This window comes from Elgaria multicarinata, chromosome 23 (assembly GCF_023053635.1).
Source record: "Elgaria multicarinata webbii isolate HBS135686 ecotype San Diego chromosome 23, rElgMul1.1.pri, whole genome shotgun sequence".
Classification (NCBI taxonomy): Eukaryota; Metazoa; Chordata; class Lepidosauria; order Squamata; family Anguidae; genus Elgaria; species Elgaria multicarinata.
The window spans coordinates 7578295-7596446 of NC_086193.1; the positions used below are offsets into that span (position 1 = coordinate 7578295).

General features: G+C 45.7%; 1 protein-coding gene across 1 annotated transcript in view; it reads right to left on the minus strand.

Annotated features, from left to right (window-relative positions):
• Window positions 1-7123: 7123 nt before the first annotated feature.
• The window catches only part of ARID3A (AT-rich interaction domain 3A), an 80747-nt gene continuing 69718 nt past the window's right edge, over window positions 7124-18152 (minus strand). Inside the window, exons 5-8 of the mRNA XM_063147252.1 lie at window positions 16424-16671; window positions 14765-15076; window positions 11587-11676; window positions 7124-7839 (exon numbers count right to left, since the gene is read on the minus strand). Coding sequence (XP_063003322.1) covers window positions 7655-7839; window positions 11587-11676; window positions 14765-15076; window positions 16424-16671 — 835 coding nt within the window. The 3' untranslated portion in view covers window positions 7124-7654. The remainder of the gene's footprint in view (window positions 7840-11586; window positions 11677-14764; window positions 15077-16423; window positions 16672-18152) is intronic.

An 18152-nucleotide genomic window follows, 5' to 3' on the forward strand; every position in this document is an offset into this window, starting at 1 on the left:
GTTTCTTTTACCATATTTATTTATTTATTTATTTCCTGAGTCAAAAAACTACATACTCTATATAGATTGCATATCCTTGCTGTATTTGCTTTCTTTTCCTTTCAAAAAACCCCAGAGAACAAGTGAAAGTACATCTTATTTTAAAAGTCGATATGCAAAGAGAGAGGGGAGAGTTTATGTCCCCCCACCAAAAAATAAAATAAATTCAGAACCTCCCCAAACAGTGTTTGTACAAATGCAACAATGAAAACACCCCTTTACTACTAACTAAAGCCGCCCCCCCTTCCCTCATCACAAGAATAAAGTTAAGTCAACACAAACAACCCCAAGACAAAATTTGATTGTGGGTTGAGCCAGCTGGAAGTCCTTGCTCTGCCTCCATAAAAAGGAGACAGATTTAAAACCCCAAATACGGTGGAATAGCACGTGCTATTAAGTGGGCAGGCAGGGGCAGCGGATGCCAAGGGAAAAGCATCCCGCAAAGCTCTCACCACTTTCATAATATGGATCTCCTCCACCCCAGTTGAATTCATTTTGCCCCAAGCCCATACCTTTGAAGGCCTCCCTCTTCAATACAAAAGAAAGCAGACATTTGGGGGAGAGGAGAGAGCCTTTTATGGGCTGCCTTTCTCCCCCTTGGATGCTTCTACGCTAGTTTTCACGCCCCGATCATCCAAAATCGTAATGGAATCTGGAATGTTCCTCTAGAGTCTTAGCTGGTTGGAATTAACCATAACAAGCTAGCTTCTTCAACTCTTCTGACTCTTGGCCATGCAAGCGGCTCCCGAAACACTTCTTTGCAACTGATTCACTCTCTCATTACTGGAAGCAACAAAATCCCCCCAAAAAGGACCTGACCCCCCCACCCCACCCCAGCCACAGGAAACAAATCTGATTTTTTTTTACCCTGTCCTTTTCCCCAGTCCCTTCCTAACGTCCACCCGAATCCCACCCCCACAAATACAATCAAAATCCAAGACAGCAGGTTTGATTCTCCTGAGTTACAATCCAACCCTTATTCAAAAGCTTGGACTGAGAAATAAAGTTTATACCATGTTTCTTACACACACGCACACACGTTACACTCTCAAAAAAACCCACACAAACATACACACTCATTATATATATATATTTATATAAATTTTGATATAGAATCTTTCTTTCCCTACCCACATGCTAAAAACATTTTTTTAATGCAGGGGGGGGGGAGGGAATTCCAAGAACTACCCACTACCACCACCACTGATAGCCACACGCTAAATGGACGATCAGACAGGAAGCGTCTCTTCTCCACGATGGTCAGATAATTAAATGATTGTGCCTGAAACCACTGAAATGAGTCAGCAAAGTGACAAGAGACCCGGTCTAACGTTGATACCATGCAACTCAGACCTACTGAGGCCTGGTACTGAAAGCTTGGCCATGCTTGAGCAATCCTATCTCAGCTGATTAAGCCAAGAAAAACCACAAACCTTCCCCCCCCCCCCTTTTGCCAGTGCACACACTTACTATGTGCTCTGCAGCGATCAAACCAGGAAATCTCGAATTAGCCATGGTTTCCCATTTACTACAAACTGGAGAGAGTATGGCTACCAGTTTGGGATCAAGTAATAATAACAATATAATAATAATAATAATATATTTATTTGTTACCCGCCTCTCTCTCTGGATCGAGGCAGGGTACAACAAAAATAAAAACACCATAAAATACATAAAACTAATTCAAATGTTAAACCATGGATATTAAACCATGGTTTGATGTTGGTTTAATATCCTGGCTTGTTCCACAGCTAGAAATCAGTTTCCCACAATTCAAACGGAATGGAAACTATGGATAATTAAAGACTTCCTGGGTTTGATCGGGGCTTGGGCAAAAGGAGACGCATACAAGGGGAAAGGCTCCTGCATATCTTGGCTTAATAAGTAAAATTGACCAAATTGGGCCTCTGTCTCCATGCCAAAAGCAGAACTTCAGAAGGGAGGAGTTGCAGTCCTAAATTTTGACACGTAAAGCTTGCACCCCAGCAAAGAGGGCGGCCCCAACGTCTCCTTCTCAGAGAAGGTGACGCAAATCAGCTCGACATGGTGAGGGGAAGGCTGGTTGGGCCATCCAATACGTAGATGACAAAATTCCTTTTCTGAGGGGCGAAGAGGCCGGAGTGATACATGGCCCGTGAGAGTGGTCATTGAATCGCAACGGAAATTGGTTTAAATCAGTAGAGGACCAGTCTAACACATCCCAAAATATTCCCTCAAAAAAGATATTTTTAAGGAGAAGGAAGCAGCATTCAAAATGGACACCATTATGCAGCAGGTGCAGTTTTCCTGCACCCCACAACTGGCTGACCCTGTGATGGCCAGCATGTGGTTGCTTAACCCGTTTTATACCCGTGAACAGACACGCATGTTCACCTTGTTCACAAGTGTTCAACATACCCGTATGGTTAGACTTAGGATAACCCGCTTGAGATGTGAAAGAGGGGGCGGGGGAGGCGGAAGAATGATTTTGCACACACAAAAATCTACTTCTGGGCTGCTTTGCACAGACATACATCTTTGGGCCACATTCTGACAACCATTTTAAATAAAACGAACACCATAAGTGTTCTAAACTCCAGAGAGACTTGGGGTGGCATCCAGACCTTTTCACACAGCAGAGGGAGGGGACATTTTGGCAAACTGGTGGAGACTATAGATACCGTTCGGGATTACCGGCAGTGACATCGCATTGTTTTGCTAGGAAGGAGAACGGTTTTGGGGTGTTGCCATCGTCAAGAAGATATGGGATGCATGCTATATGGCTTCTATTATTTTAGCCTAGCTGATTCCTGGAGCACGAACCATGTGGTCAAGCCAAAGGGCTGGTTGATAAGCAACTTTTTAGACGTATGGGTCAAAGGAATATAAATCGGACTGGATTTACAGGGTGATGCAGGAAGAATGCCACCATCCTTAACATTTCCATATTTTGCTTGCTTAGTGGTTTATTTATTTATTTATTGCATTTATTTATTTATTACATTTCTATACCGCCCAGTAGCCGGAGCTCTCTGGGCGGTTCACAAAAATTAAAAACGTTCGAAGTATGTATACCATGTTTAGAAATACCATGGTATTTCTATACCATGTTTTGCAAATGCCGCTGGAGGAAGGCAAGCGAATGGGTCCAAGAGCCAAGCTGCATTATGGATGGACGGAGTAAGGGAACAGGGAGTGAGCAGTGAAGAGGTAATAGGACTTAAACAGCACTCGCCTGCTTTTCAAACAGGCCAAAACGGTTATGTCTCCATGAAACGTATTCCAAAGGGCTGGTTTACAGGGATGAAGGCCAAAAGAACTTCTAAATCTACCTGGTCCAGATTTAGTCAGACTAAGGATGGTAGCAGGATGGGGAGGAGGATTAGATGAAAGGAATTAAATAAACAGAAGGGGAGAATCAATCTCCGAAACTTGCAAAAAAAATACTCTCAGAAGCTTTGAACATTTAGGTCAGCCTTCCCCAACCTGGTGCACCAGGCTGGAGAAGGCTTATTGAGCCAAGGCACTGGAGGAGAGCAAAAGTAGGCCTGAGCCTCCCTAATGGAAATCAAGATCTCAGCTGAAACACATACCGGCCGCCCCCCAAAACCCAGAATTGTCCTGGAACTGGTGGGGACCAAACTCTAAACCTCAAAGAGCCATTCTTGGGGCCTCTCAAAACTTTCAACGAGGCAACTTTCAGAAAGCAGGAGTTCTGTCCAAACGGATACGTTTAGGATCAGGTGCCACATTCCTAGCAGGGACCAGGTGGCACCTGCCAAAGTTATGAGGGCGATCTGGCACCCATCTTCAATTCCACCTTCAACCCTGGCGTGTAAACTCCACGGCAATGGCAGCCTGCCTGGGTGGGGGATCTTTCTGTCCTTCCCACAATCAAGTAGCCAGCATCTACATATAGGAGACTTCCTTCTGCACATGCCTCAAAACAGGCTCATTCTGTGCCTGCCTTTCTCCTCCCACTCTCAACTTGTTTAAAGGGTGGGGGGAGAGCGATCCACATTTAAAGAGGGTTAGCTCCTGCAATTCCTCCCTCTTTAGAAGCACTTTTTCCTCCTCCTCCTCCTCCTCATGGTTAAGTGATTTTATGTTTCCTCCCTACTCACACAAGCCCACCTTCTGCCTTTCTCTCGCTCGCTCTTTCCGGAGACGTCATTCCTTTCCGTGCTGTGCGGTCTGCTAACCTGAAGGCAGAAAAATGCCCAATTCACCCTCCTGCCTGTGATTTATGGTACTCTGCTAAGCTGCTCTCTTGACTGCTAAAACTATCGTTGATGTCCACTAGTTCTTAACAGAGGACTTGCTTTCCCCTGTTCCTAGGATTACATCTGTCCCACTGTGACCCAAAGGATCCCATCTTTATCTGATTTCGGGTTGGGGGTTGAAGGCCGCAATACTGAAAAGCCAACACACAGATGTAATACCTGGTGGCACACACTCTGAAGGAATGTTGCAGGGATGAAGCATGCCTTTTCAGAATTTATGGTAGCCACAGATGGGCTAGCATCTGCCCACACTGAACCTGCCACATGGCTCCTAAAGTGAGGATTTGCCATAGGGTGTTATGTCTGGCTCAATGTCCGTACATGCCGTTCAGAGAGTATTTAAGGGGGCAACCCTATACATATTTGGATAGAAAAAAGTCCTGTAACTCCCAGCATTCCTCAGCCAGTATCACTGGGAGTTGCCTTCTCCAACCAGGCCCCTCCATCATTGCCAGCTGGGAGTTGTAGTCCAATATGCCTGGAAGGTACCAGGTTGGGGAAAGCTGATTTAAATGGCCCTCTCCTTGAAATGGCTAACATCTCAGTTCAGGACAGCTTCTATTTTGTATTCTAATGATTTGTCATTTTGCATTTGTATGTGTGCGTGCGTGTTGGGGGATTTGTCGCTGCATGAAACTTGTGCAAATTGGGGGGAAAGGGGGGAACTGACCCAAGGCCTTAGCGAACAATCCCACCCGAAAAACAGTCCAAAGCATTAACATGGATCGATATATTCAACTAAACAAAAGCATCAACGTCCAACCAAAGGGAGTGTCAGGCGGCCACCTGCCTGCTCTGAAGCCTGCAAAAATTCCTAGAGTTCACTTAAGCTGACCACAAAGAAAATTAAAATGTACCAAAATAGAAACTCTTGATCCTAAGGCATGGCATTATCCCTGGGAGTTAGCGGTTGAGAAAGCTACACTTCCTAAAGTAAACTCCACTGTAGTTTTCAAGATTGAAGCCCTCAACAGGATTAATCCCAAAATGGCGCTTCCTTCCAGAGAAGTCTCCCTTACAGCGATTCCACCTTTCAGAGCAGCCGACATTTAACTGCAATGGCTGAAATGAATTATGCTCCCCAAAGGCATGGAAGAGAGGGAATCACGGCAGCTTACCCCGATGGACAAGTTAACCAAGAGGCCCACCACGGACCGTTGCCCCCAGTGAGAACTTAAAACCAGCACAGCAGAGGAGAAAACAAGGCCACCAGAAGCCACAAAGGCCCCCGGGCCGTTGGAAAGAGAAAGGACTTGGATGCTGCTTTGGAGTTTAGATGGCCCTTCAGAGCCCACGGATATGTAGCTCGAAGAAAGCCAGAACGTCTTTGCGGGAGGGGAACCCATGGCAAATATATATATATATCTGAGCTTCCTTCCCTGAGTTGGGGCCCTCCAGATGTGTTGGCCTGCAATTCCCATCACCGATGTCGGAAGTTTAATCTACACATCTGGAGGGCACTAGGTTGGGAAAGGCTACTTTACATGAGATGACAGCTGGGGTGTGTGAATTTGGGCAGGAATGGGGCGGGTGGGTCATAACATACAGGAACCATTCCAATCATCCCAGGCTGGATTCTCCAAAACTTTGCCAAAATCCCATTTGGAGCTGAAATTCTGTCTTCCTCCTTCACTCACTTAAGGATACCTCTGAATGCTAGAAATGAAACCTGTCTCAAACTGGTTTAAAAACAACTCCCACTGACCCACTCACCCATACACGGAAAAAGGCCTGGAAAATTATCACACTGCAGTGGTGCTGAGAGTTCTGTTTTGGGGTCTTGCTCCCCATGTACAAGGAGGGAGGCTCTGACATTTAAACTGGTCCCTCCTGTAGCCAAAAAAAACAGGTGAATTTTAAAAGAAGAGACATTAAATATTTTCCCCACCAGCTTTGCGGAGACCAAGCCGCAGGTCACGCGACCATTTAAATTATTTCTAAGCCACAGGTGAGGAAGTCACACAAGTGTCTGGTAGCTTTTGTCATAGCTGCAGTAAGAGGAACAGGATCTTTTGGGATCAAGGAAAAAAGAGCAAAGGGTTAAAAAAGCTCGCAGCCTTCCACTTCCAAAGCTCACATCCCCAAACGCACGTGTGCGCACAACGCCCAAATCAGGGAGCGGCAGCGCCATACAAAAATATAATCCTCTGCAATGCTAAAGTAGCCGCTTGAGACCTGCCCTCCCTAAATATAAAACTACCTGAACTCCGTAGTCAGGGACAACCCCAAAACCCTGCCAAGTTTTGGGGTGGAGGAAGGAAAGAAAACCGGGGGGGGGGGGGGAGGGAGAGGAGACAGCCAAGAAAAGCGACGTATTTCAAATGCAAATACGCAGAATTTGCTTTATAAATCTGATTTTGGGGGTTGCGCTTTGAGAATAAAAAGTTTGTTTGCAGCTCCCTCCCCCACATTTTCCTTATATACTTTCAGAACAGTTTTAAAAAAACCAAAAGCCAGCCCCCTCCACACACATCCCCCCCCCCCGGTTCGGTAAACGCCTTTCCTCTTGTTTTTATTTAGGGTTTCATTCCGATGCAAGCGGGGTGTGACACGCACCCCAGCACCACTGACGCTCCCTGTCTGGAGGCATCCAAAAATATTTTTTTAAAAAATAATTAAAAAGACACACACAGTGCAAAGTGTGGGTTCGAATGAGGTAAAGAGTTCTGGGTCTAGAATTGCATCACATGAAAAAGCGAAACGGCACAGTGTTTTTATCTGGCTCAGAGTTTAATGCCCCCCCCCCCCCGCCCACTTCCCCCACCCCAGTTGAAAGCTCGTGTTCTCCTTTCAGTATATTTGTTTAAAGGGGGTGGGGAGAATCAGGGGAGGGGGGAAGAGGGGAGAAACCTTACCCCCCCCCATCCACAAAATGCTTAACTTTCCCCCTCGACGGAAAGTTAAGCAACAAGTTTGGTTCAGTATTTGGTGAGAAGCTGAGGTTGAAGCAATGTGATATGATCTTTCTCTCTCTGTGTAGCAGCTTGGACAAAACCATTTCTCAACCGGTCCCTGCAAGCTGTGTGCGTGCGTGTGTGTGTGTGTGTTGGGGGGAGCCAAGTTCACACCTTCCTAGAGTGCCTGCTCTGACACCCTAGATGTCCACGAGCGGGTGCCATATATGGCAAAGCCATCCATGTATCAAATCTAATTGCTGATTCCCCCACCGCCGCCCCAAATTGAGGCATTTCCTATTCAAGTGTGCCATTCAGGCGTAGACATCTGGGGCTGTCAGAGGGTGGGCAAGGCTTGACTTCACTCCCAACTGGGCCTTCTATGAACGTAGCGTTTTGATCTGGGCCTTCATTTTGGCGGCATGGAAGATGAGGAGGATGAGGACGAGGACGAGGAGTTTAAGGCGACGAGGAGTTGGTTGAGGTAGAAGTTGGAGCAGTGAGCAAGCCAGCCTGCGGAGCGGCTGCTGTGCCGCCCGCTGGGCTGCCCGTGCCACCGCTAGTGCCACCAGAACTCCGCCCGCTGTTGGCGTTTTCTTTATTGAGCGAGGAAGATGTGCCTGGAGTTTGGGCAAACAACACACCTGGAGAGAAACAGAAGAACGATGGAACAACAACAACAATAATAATACCGTATTTCTTCGATTGTAAGATGCCATCGATTGTAAGGCGCACACTAATTTCAGTACCACCAACAGAAAAAAACAACCCTAAGACACACCCGCGATTCTAAGATGCACCCCATTTTTAGAGATGTTTATATGGGGAAAAAAGTGCGTCTTAGAATTGAAGAAATATAAATTTATTTCTTACCCGCCTCTCCGTTTGGATTGAGGCGGGGAACAACAAGTATAAAATACATAAAACTGAATTAAAAACATAGTATACATGATTAAAATGTCCTAAAACCATCCTAAAATTCCACTGGATAGGCCTGCCGGAAGAGATCAGTCTTTACAGCTTTCTTAAACGCTAAATAACATTGTTACATATTTTTGCTGGGGGAATATTGGACAAGTTAAGGAAAAAGACAATTTTAACAAAGTTTTATCACGTAAATACAATTCAACAACAGTATTAAACAATTAAAGTGCACTGGCATCTACTGTATACATCTGATTGCATTAATGTTATAAAAGAATACCAAAAGAGAAATTAAAAAAGCAGGTCAAATGCATTTCGACACCGGGGTGTCTTCTTCAGTGACCCCTGCAAAGACTGAAACATACAAAAACACTCATTTAAAATACTAGACAAAGGGTGAAGAGACCCGCATTTGACCAGTTTTTTTAATTTCTCTTTTGGTATTCTTGTATAACATTAATGCAATCAGATGTATACAGTAGATGCCAGTGTACTTTAATTGTTTAATTCTTTAATACCATTGTTGAATTGTATTTATGTGATAAAACTTTGTTAAAATTGTCTTTTTCCTTAACCCTTTGAACCTGGATAGTTGTACATTTTGTTAAGGACAACACCCTTTCTTTTTACACAGGGAATATTGGAAGAACATTTTATGTTTGTGTTTTTTGCTTGTTTTTGCTTTGCTTGATTTTTGTGTGTGTCTGCTTATATGTATTAAATTTGGCGCTGTAGTTTTATTTATTTATTTATAGGCGTTTAGAAACAATAAAAAAGATTAATCCCAAATAATAATAAAGCATTTGTGTGTTGAGTCCCTGACTGACACAACACCAGACCCCTTCCTGTACCCCAGTCCCAGGCCGCCATCTTTGATTGATCAGTTGGATTTATCTGTTGGATCCCTTTTTAAATGGACTAAGAAGGCATCCTTCTTAGAAACACATCAAAGAATCATAGAATAGCAGAGTTGGAAGGGGCCTCCAAGGCCATCAAGTCCAACCCCCTGCTCAATGCAGGAATCCACCCTAAAGCATCCCTGACAGATGGTTGTCCAGCTGCCTCTTGAAGGCCTCCAGTGTGGGAGAGCCCACCACCTCCCTAGGTCACTGGTTCCATTGTCGTACCGCTCTAACAGTCAGGAAGTTTTTCCTGATGTCCAGCCGGAATCTGGCTTCCTTTAACTTGAGTCCATTATTCCGTGTCCTGCACTCTGGGAGGATCGAGAAGAGATCCTGGCCCTCCTCTGTGTGACAACCTTTCAAGTATTTGAAGAGTGCTATCATGTCTCCCCTCAATCTCCTCTTCTCCAGGCTACACACGCCCAGTTCTTTCAGTCTCTCTTCATAGGGCTTTGTTTCCAGACCCCTGATCATCCTGGTTGCCCTCTTCTGAACACGCTCCAGCTTGTCTGTGTCCTTCTTGAATTGTGGAGCCCAGAACTGGACACAATACTCTAGATGAGGCCTAACCAGGGCCGAATAGAGAGGAACCAGTACCTGACGTGATTTGGAAGCTATACTTCTATTAATGCAGCCCAAAATAGCATTTGCCTTTCTTGCAGCCCTATCGCACTGTTGGCTCATATTCAGCTTGCAATCTACAACAATTCCAAGATCCTTCTCATTTGTAGTATTGCTGAACCAAGTATCCCCCAGTACATACATACAGTGTACTTGAAAAGACTGCTAGCTCATCCTCCCTCACATTAACAGGGAAGCCTTTTCTGCAATGGGGCCTGGCTACATTGCATCAGGCACTAGCAAAGAAAACAAAGGGCATTTTCCCACCTATTTATGCACATGGATTAAACAAACTGACTCCAAAGCTGATTTCATTTCGACGCCAAGTAAAAACACGGCTTTTTAACAAAGCCTTTAATGGTTAAACCCACTAAAATGGCACATTGCTTTAACTGTTTTAATTGTTTTTACTGCTTTTAAATTAGATATTGTTTTAACTTGGTTCATGGTTTAATTTGTTTTGAGATGTGTATATTTATTGTTTTATACCGTCTGCTTTTAACTGTCCCTGAGATCCTGAACTTTATCCCACCAGCGTTATACTGTGCAATCACTGCGAATTGCATGCAAAGGACTCAGGAGTTTTCCACCTTAAAATCTGCTTTGATTGTGAAGGACTCCCATGTGTCCTGCCTTAATTGTGCAATAAAGCCAAAAGATTCGCCGTATTTAGCCCCTACTTTTTGAACGTACCTTCTGAGCCGCCGCTGGGGTGCAGGAGCAGGATTTTAAAGAAATGCTTACGTCTGCGTAAGTTTTAAAGATAAAGACACAAAAATTGGCACAGTGATAGATATTAGGGAGAGCTTTAAGCATACCAATTTGAATTGAATTGGGTCATCCGTTGATTTGTAATGGTTTTTTACATTTCCCCCCTTAAACTCACTTCCTGGTATGCAAAGGATCGCTGTCGCCCGGTAGCAAAAACAACTACGGCGAAAGCATAGTGCTACGGGGATAATCCGAGGGAAGCAGGTACGGGGGATGAAGCTCCCTAATGAAATAGGGCGGGATACAAATGTTTTAAATAAATAAATAATAAATAACGCTCCCTTGACTCTGCGGTTAGATTTTTTTGAACCATGCGTGCTTGTGCATACAGGGCCTATCATTGGCAAATCTGGCCTGGGCTGTCCTCAAACCAGCGATCAAGCTGCTAAGGCAGCATTCCTCGACCAGGGACCAGGTCGGTGAAGGGCTCTGCTGAAGTGTGGCGCCACGCTTGACCATGAAGACATGACTGGGCCAAGGAGCTGAATGCCGGCACATAGAACCCAGACACATAGGTGAAATCACTCAGAAAGCGCCCCTCCCTTTGCAAAATTAGAGGTTGCCCACAAGGCCTGTGTACGATAACAGGAACCAGAAGGTCTGAGCATTACTGCTCAGGTCCAGGTTATCTGAAAGACCGTATTCTCCCTTATGAGCCTGCCCGTGCTTTGAGATCTTCTGGAGAAGCCCGTCTTTCAGTCCCGCCATCTTCACAGGCGCACTTGGTGGGAACACGGGAGAGGGCCTTCTCGGTGGCTGCTCCGGTGCTTTGGAACTCTCTTCCCGGGGAAGCTAGGCTGGCTCCCTCCTTGATGGGCTTTCGGAAGCAGGCTAAAATGTGTTTGTTCCGACAGGCCTTTGGAGAATAATCTGGTCCTCCATCTATGTTAAGGTCTTGTAAAATTGTCGTGTGTTTTAAAATTTAATATTGTATTTTTTTAATTTTAAATTTAATTTTTGTACATTTCTTTTCCTAGGTTTACTATGTATGTGTTTTCAATTTTGTAAGGCCGTCTTGAGGCCCAGTTTTGGGCAAAAGGCGGGATACAAATAAATATAGTAATAATAATGTATAGAACAGCTCTCCTGTCTCAAAGCAGGCAGCCCCTCCATGGTCCCACCCACCACAATTCTAGCCCCACAAATGGCAATGCCCCCCCCCCTCCACTGTACCTGTATACACAATGCCGTTGATTTCGACTGACATGCTGATGCTGTTGGTTCCATTCATGGCCAGGTTCACGGCAGAGTCTTGGCGATTTTCTGTGGGGGAAATGACCAAAGGTTCAGGGACAGCATAAACCAGCCTTCTCCAACCTCCTGCCCTCCAGCTGTCATACTCCCATAACGATTATGAGAGTATAGTCCTGAAAGACCGTATTCTCCCTTATGAGCCTGCCCGTGCTTTGAGATCTTCTGGAGAAGCCCTTCTTTCAGTCCCACCATCTTCACAGGCACGCTTGGTGGGAACATGGGAGAGGGCCTTCTCGGTGGCTGCTCCAGTGCTTTGGAACTCTCTTCCCGGGGAAGCTATGCCGGCTCCCTCCTTGATGGGCTTTCGGAAGCAGACTAAAACTTGTTTGTTCCAGCAGGCCTTTGGAGAATAATCTGGTCCTCCATCTATGTTTAGGACTTGTAAAGTTTGTTTTAATATTGTAATTTTTTTTAACATTTCTTTTCCTAGGTTTAAAATGTATATGTTTTAAATTTTGTAAGGCCGCCTTGTGGCCCAGTATTGGGCAAAAGGCAGGATAATAATAATAATAATAATAATAATAATAATAATAATAATAATAAGAAGAAGAAGAAGAAGAAGAAGAAGAAGAAGAAGTTGTATCCTGCCTTTTGCAGGATACAAATAAATCCCGGCTGTGGAATGAGCTCCCTAAAGAGGTTCGCTTGGCACCTACATTATATGCTTTTTGACGCCAGGTGAAGACCTTTTTATTCTTCCAGCATTTTAACAGTCTATAAATAAATTTTAACGGTGTTTTAAATTTGTAATTTTGCATTGCTGCTCTTTTTATCTGGTTGAGCTTTTAAATTGTATTTTATATTATGGTTTTATACTGTTGTTTTATACTTTGAATGGTTTTAATTTTTGTGAACTGCCCAGAGAGCTTCGGCTATTGAGCAGTATAGAAATGTAATAAATAAATAAATAATAATAATAATCCAGAGCTGCTGGGGGATTATGGGAGTTGTAGTCCAAGACAGCTGTAGGGCAACAGACTGGGAAAGGCTGCATAAATATTTTTACCTTTTGTTAGAGTCGCAACCCAAAGGAATCTAAAAAACTATCATCAGTTCATCAGTTTATCTCCTGATTTAGTTTCCAAGTGGGTAAAAATACTTCTGAAGCAGAAACCGAACTTTTGCTTTTTAGATAATGTTGCCATAGGCCCATTAGGCTTGTGTAAGAGGAGACGGATTTCCACTTTGAAGGCGACACATTAGTTGCTTGATTCGTCGAGGGCAGCTTTTACCCAATTAAGTCAATCAATCAATCAATGTACCTTTATTGGCATAAAACAACCACAAACCATACAAAAACATCTTGACATCCTCCAGACAAACTAGTACTCTGATATTGTGCAATTAAGTCTACAATCGAGCCAATTAATCTGGGCTTCCTCAACCTAGTTCCCTCCAGATTTGTTGGACTGCAGCTCCCAGGCAGTGTGGCCCAATGGTAATGGCGAGGCCTCCTTAAACCTTAGCAATGTGGAGTGGACAAAGAGGGGGAAATACTCTGCACGTGCTCAGGTTTGGAGGGAGGAACTATGGCTCAGAGATGCACCCTCACCATCTCCAGGTAGGGCTGGAAAAATCCCTGCCTGAAGCCCTGGAGAGCCGCTGCTGCCAGCCAGTGTGGACAATACTGGGCTGTATGGACAAAGGGTCTGACTCTTGTGTTTCTCAAAAAAACTCCCACCTTCTTGGGAGACAATAACGAGGCCTGCTAAGTAACCCACAAAGCTTCATTCAAGCAATAAACATCTCTTCCCACCTGAAGAGAGTCTAACCTCTAGGAACTAACTTTCCCCTAGGCAAAACTATGCAAACTAAGCAAGAAAATTGTCCTTTCAAGGAGAAGGGAAAGCCCTTTCCCAAGACACGTTCACTTCAGAGAGACTAGCTGTGAGGCAGCTTCTGACAGGACGCCTGCTGGGCTGACTTTCTCTGGCCCGTTTTAGTCTCTGGCGTACTCTAGGATCGGCTAACCTCTCTGTGCTCTCCCCTTTGAAAGAATATTGGTTTCCCACTGACTGTGTATTGTTTGTCCTTGAGGAGATAAGCTCCGGAGAAGCTTTTAGGATGCTTTAAGGATGTTTTTTAGGATGTTTTAACGTATACTATGTTCTTAATCAGTATTTTATGTATTTTATAGTTACTGTTGTTCCCTGCCTCGATCAAAATGGAGAGGTGGGAAATAAATAAATAAATAAATAAATAATTAGGTTGAAATGTTTATCCTAAGGCTTAGTCTGGAAACCAAGCCCTATGAAGAGAGACTGAAAGAACTGGGCATGTTGAGCCTGGAGAAGATTCAGGGAAGACATGATGGCACTCTTCAAATACTTGAAAGGTTGTCACACAAAGGAGGGCTGGGATCTCTTCTCGATCATCCCAGAGTGCAGGACACGGAAGAATGGGCTCAAGTGACAGAAACTTCCTGGCTGTTAGAGCAGTTCGACAATGGAATCAGCGACCTAGGGAGGTGGTGGGCTCTCCCACACTAGAGGCCTTCAAGAGGCAGCTGGACAACCATCTGTCGGGTATGCTTTAGGGTAGATTCCTGCATTGTGCAGGGGGTTGGACTTGATGGCCTCGTAGGGCCCTCCCAACTCTGCTATTCTATGATTCTAGTTAGTGGCAGTGTGAGTTTTAACCTACAACAGGCTATCTTTGGTATTTCGGCCCCACTGCCTTGCCGTTGGCCCCATTCCTTTTGCCTTTGACCCCACCCACCACTGGAATGCACCCCTGTGGGCTTCTCCCAAATAGAATTTGGCCCTCAGGCTGAAACATGTTCAACAACCCAGCACGAAGGCTGGGGTCAAGGGCAGGCCTGGCTGGGCGTTGCCAAGGGCCCACAGCCCAGCAGGGCCCCACTGGCAAGAGTCCCTTCCCCACTGCAACCCACTTGTTCTCCTGCCTCTTGCTCCGACCCAGACGATGGCAGTGGTGACATGGAGGAGCGGCAGAGGCCATGGCCCTCTTGCTGCCTGCAAGCGAGCGGGAACCATAATGAGAACGAGGAGAGGGAGCAGCAAGGAGAGGGAGCTGCCGTTGCCCTACACGGCCCACACTGGGTGGAAAGGAAGGAGCTGTCCTCCGGCCCGCTGACCTGGAGAGCGCGTCCCTTGGCTGTTGATCCGGATGCTCATGGGAAGCTGGGCGGTCATGGCAAGCAGGTTCTGCTGGATCGCCCGCTGCATCAGGCGCTGCTGCTCGTCCGACATGAGCGCCATCTTCTTCTCCGGCGGCTCGCCAGACTCCAACTTCTCCCGCAACTGCTCCAGCACGGCGGCCTGGGCGGCCACGGCGGCCTGTGCGGCTGCCGCCTGCACTGCAGCAGCCTGAGCAGCGACGACGGGGTGGCCCGCCAGCGAGACGGGCAGGCGGCTGGGGACCGCGATGGGGATCGCAGAATCTTCCTCTGCAAGGAAATGGAAGGGGGGGAGAAAGATGGGACAAGCGACCCCAATGACCAAAAGGCATGTAGAAGCATCAGCACGGCCTTTAAAATTATGGTCCATGATCTACTGGTCTTGCTCTGTAAACCTCACCCATGCGGAGAGGGGTTGGGGAAGGCTGTTTTAGCCATTCCTCAGAGGAAAGGCTCTCCATCACCTCAGCCATCATTATTTTGGGCCGTCCTTTGCTATGCCCTTTGCCCTTTGCTTCAGGGCCAAAAATCCAGTTGGCAGAAATTCATTTCAATCCGTACCAGCTTTCAGACTTGTAGTCTGTACCAGCACAGGGCAAGTAATTTAAGTTAAACATATAGGATTGTTGTATACTGAAATTTGTTTATTTATTACATTTATATACCGCCCCATAGCCGAAGCTCTCTGGGCGGTTTACAAAATTGGATAAATGTAAGCCCTCCCCCATAAGACGTTGAGTTTTTCCACATAAGGCTTTTATTGTGCACTCAGGGTAGTTTACATAACATCTCCTTCTCTTTGAAACCATTTCCCTGGCTTTTTTTAAAATCAAGGGAAGTGCGGTATTATTTATAAATGGCAGAATGAGGCTTTTGTGTAATTACGCAATTCTGCTATACCACAGCGCCGTCTAGTGGTTGTGTAATGAAACATACGGAAAGGTTGAGAAAGAAAAAAACACAGGGGGAAAACACATGTAAAGGCGCCCATTGTAATCCCGCAAAGAATCCAGAAGGAGAAGGCTTGGAAAAGATGCAGGTTAAAAGCCTCATGTAGAAAAGCCATTATAACCATTGTTTGTTTAAATTTATTTATTTAAAACATTTATATCCCACCCTATATCATTAAGATCTCAGAGATTTTGACCAGATTGTCCCAAAGTTTCTCAACCTTTTGGGGGTTAAAAGAAATAACTGTGCAAAGCAATTAAACACACTTGAGTGCTTCTCAGTTAACTACAAGTCATTTTGAGCCAAGCTGCAAGAGGCTATTCTGGGAAGACTGGGGTAAGACACGGCTAACCGTACTTTTAATGACTGCTTTGGAGGGATTAGAACACTGCCTTCCCTCACAATGAAAATTTCCATCTCATCACGTAAACAGCACCAAGTCCTAAGATAAGAATTCAGAGATAATCACACAAAGGAACACAGGTTCCTTGGAAAGTTTGGTGCAGGAATAGGCAACCCAGGGCCCTCCAGGTGTTTTAGATACAACCCCAGCCAGCTTGGCCAATGGTCTGGGAGTTGAAGGACGTTGCAGTCCAGAACTTTGCAAGGGACCATTGTCCATCCTCCCTCCCACAACAACGCTCAAGGACGGGGGAAGGCAGTTACCTTTCTTGATTTTGGGAGCTGGGATGATGGGGCTGCCGTTGGTGGCCGAGGCCATTCCCAAGGGGGGTACTTGAAGTTTGGGGGAAGAGAGCATGCTGTGAGTGCCGCTAGGGGAGTAAGTAAAGATTGAGCCGCTGAACCCCTGCCGGCGGCCTTCCCGCCGGTTGCTGTCGATGGCGGCCTGAAGTTCGTTGGGGTTGCTCAGTCCTCTTTTCTCACACTCGTACGGGTACAAGTACTTCATATACCTTTCGGAAAAAGAGACAAACACAAAACAGGGATGCTGCGTCATTACAGAATGAAATGTCATAGGGATAAATGCCAAGTTCTACATCTAGGAAATGGAAACCAAAGGCACAGTTACAAGATGGGGAAAACTTGGCTCAGCGATACTACAAACGAGAAGGATCTTGGAATTGTTGTAGATCGCAAGCTGAATAGGAGCCAACAGTGCGATATGGCTGCAAGAAAGGCAAATGCTATTTGGGGCTGCATTAATGGAAGTATAGCTTCCAAATCACGTGAGGTACTGGTTCCTCTCTGTTCGGCCCTGGTTAGGCCTCATCTAGAGTATTGTGTCCACTTCTGGGCTCCACAATTCAAGAACGACGCAGACAAGCTGGAGTGTGTTCAGAGGAAGGCAACCAAGATGATCAGGGGTTTGGAAACAAAGCCCTATGAAGAGAGACTGAAAGAACGTTTAGCCTGGAGAAGAGAAGATGGAGGGGAGACAGGACAGCACTCTTCAAATACTTGAAAGGTTGCCACACAGAGGAGGGCCGGGATCTCTTCTCGATCCTCCAGAGCGCAGGACACAGACCAGTGGGCTCAAGTTACAGGAAGCCGGATTCCGGCTGGACATCAGGAAAAACGTCCTGACTGCTAGAGGAATATGATAATGGAACCCGTTACCTAGGGAGGTTGTGGGCTCTCCCACACTAGAGGCCTTCAAGAGGCAGACAGACAGACATATGTCAGGGATGCTTTAAGGTGGATTCCTGCATTGAGCAGGGGGTTGGACTCGATGGCCTTGTAGGCCCCTTCCAACTCTACTATTCAATGATTCTACAAAGTAAGGCCATGAACACAAAACCTAAGAGTCCTACAGGAGGGTGATTTGCAGTAGATGGGAAGGTTTTCTAGCTCCCGATAGCCGCAGCAAAATAATTCCCCTCCCACCTTTAAATTAAACTGCTGAAATGAAGGAAGTTTGGGATGAGAACCAGGAGTGGATTTTTATCTGGAAGGACTGGGTGTGTGTGTGTGTGTGTCCATTCAGTTCTGACACTCGAAACAAATTCCCGACTCAGACTCCTTTAATTCTACATGCATGGCTTCTGCGTTAGATTCCAGTTGGTGGATTTCAGGGTCCCAGTAAAAAGCAAAGTAGATCCAACAAACCTGACCGTTCACTCATCCCTGCTGTGAGCTATGTGGGGCATTGGGTACAAGACCCTGGTGGTGGTGGTACCACAATTAAGGACACACACACACCGAGCTCTGCTAGGCTGCATCCCTTTCTGCCCTTCGCCAACAGGTATACACATTGCCTTTCGAGGAATGACTTTTAAACAATGCTTCATTATTTCATTGCCAAGGTGGGCAGTGTCCACAATACTAAAATAAATGGACTCAGTATAAGGGCAGCTTCCTATGATCCTTTCTCTCTCAGTCTTGGTCCCCGTCTATACGACAACGGGATTGCTACTCATTGAATATAAGCCCGAAT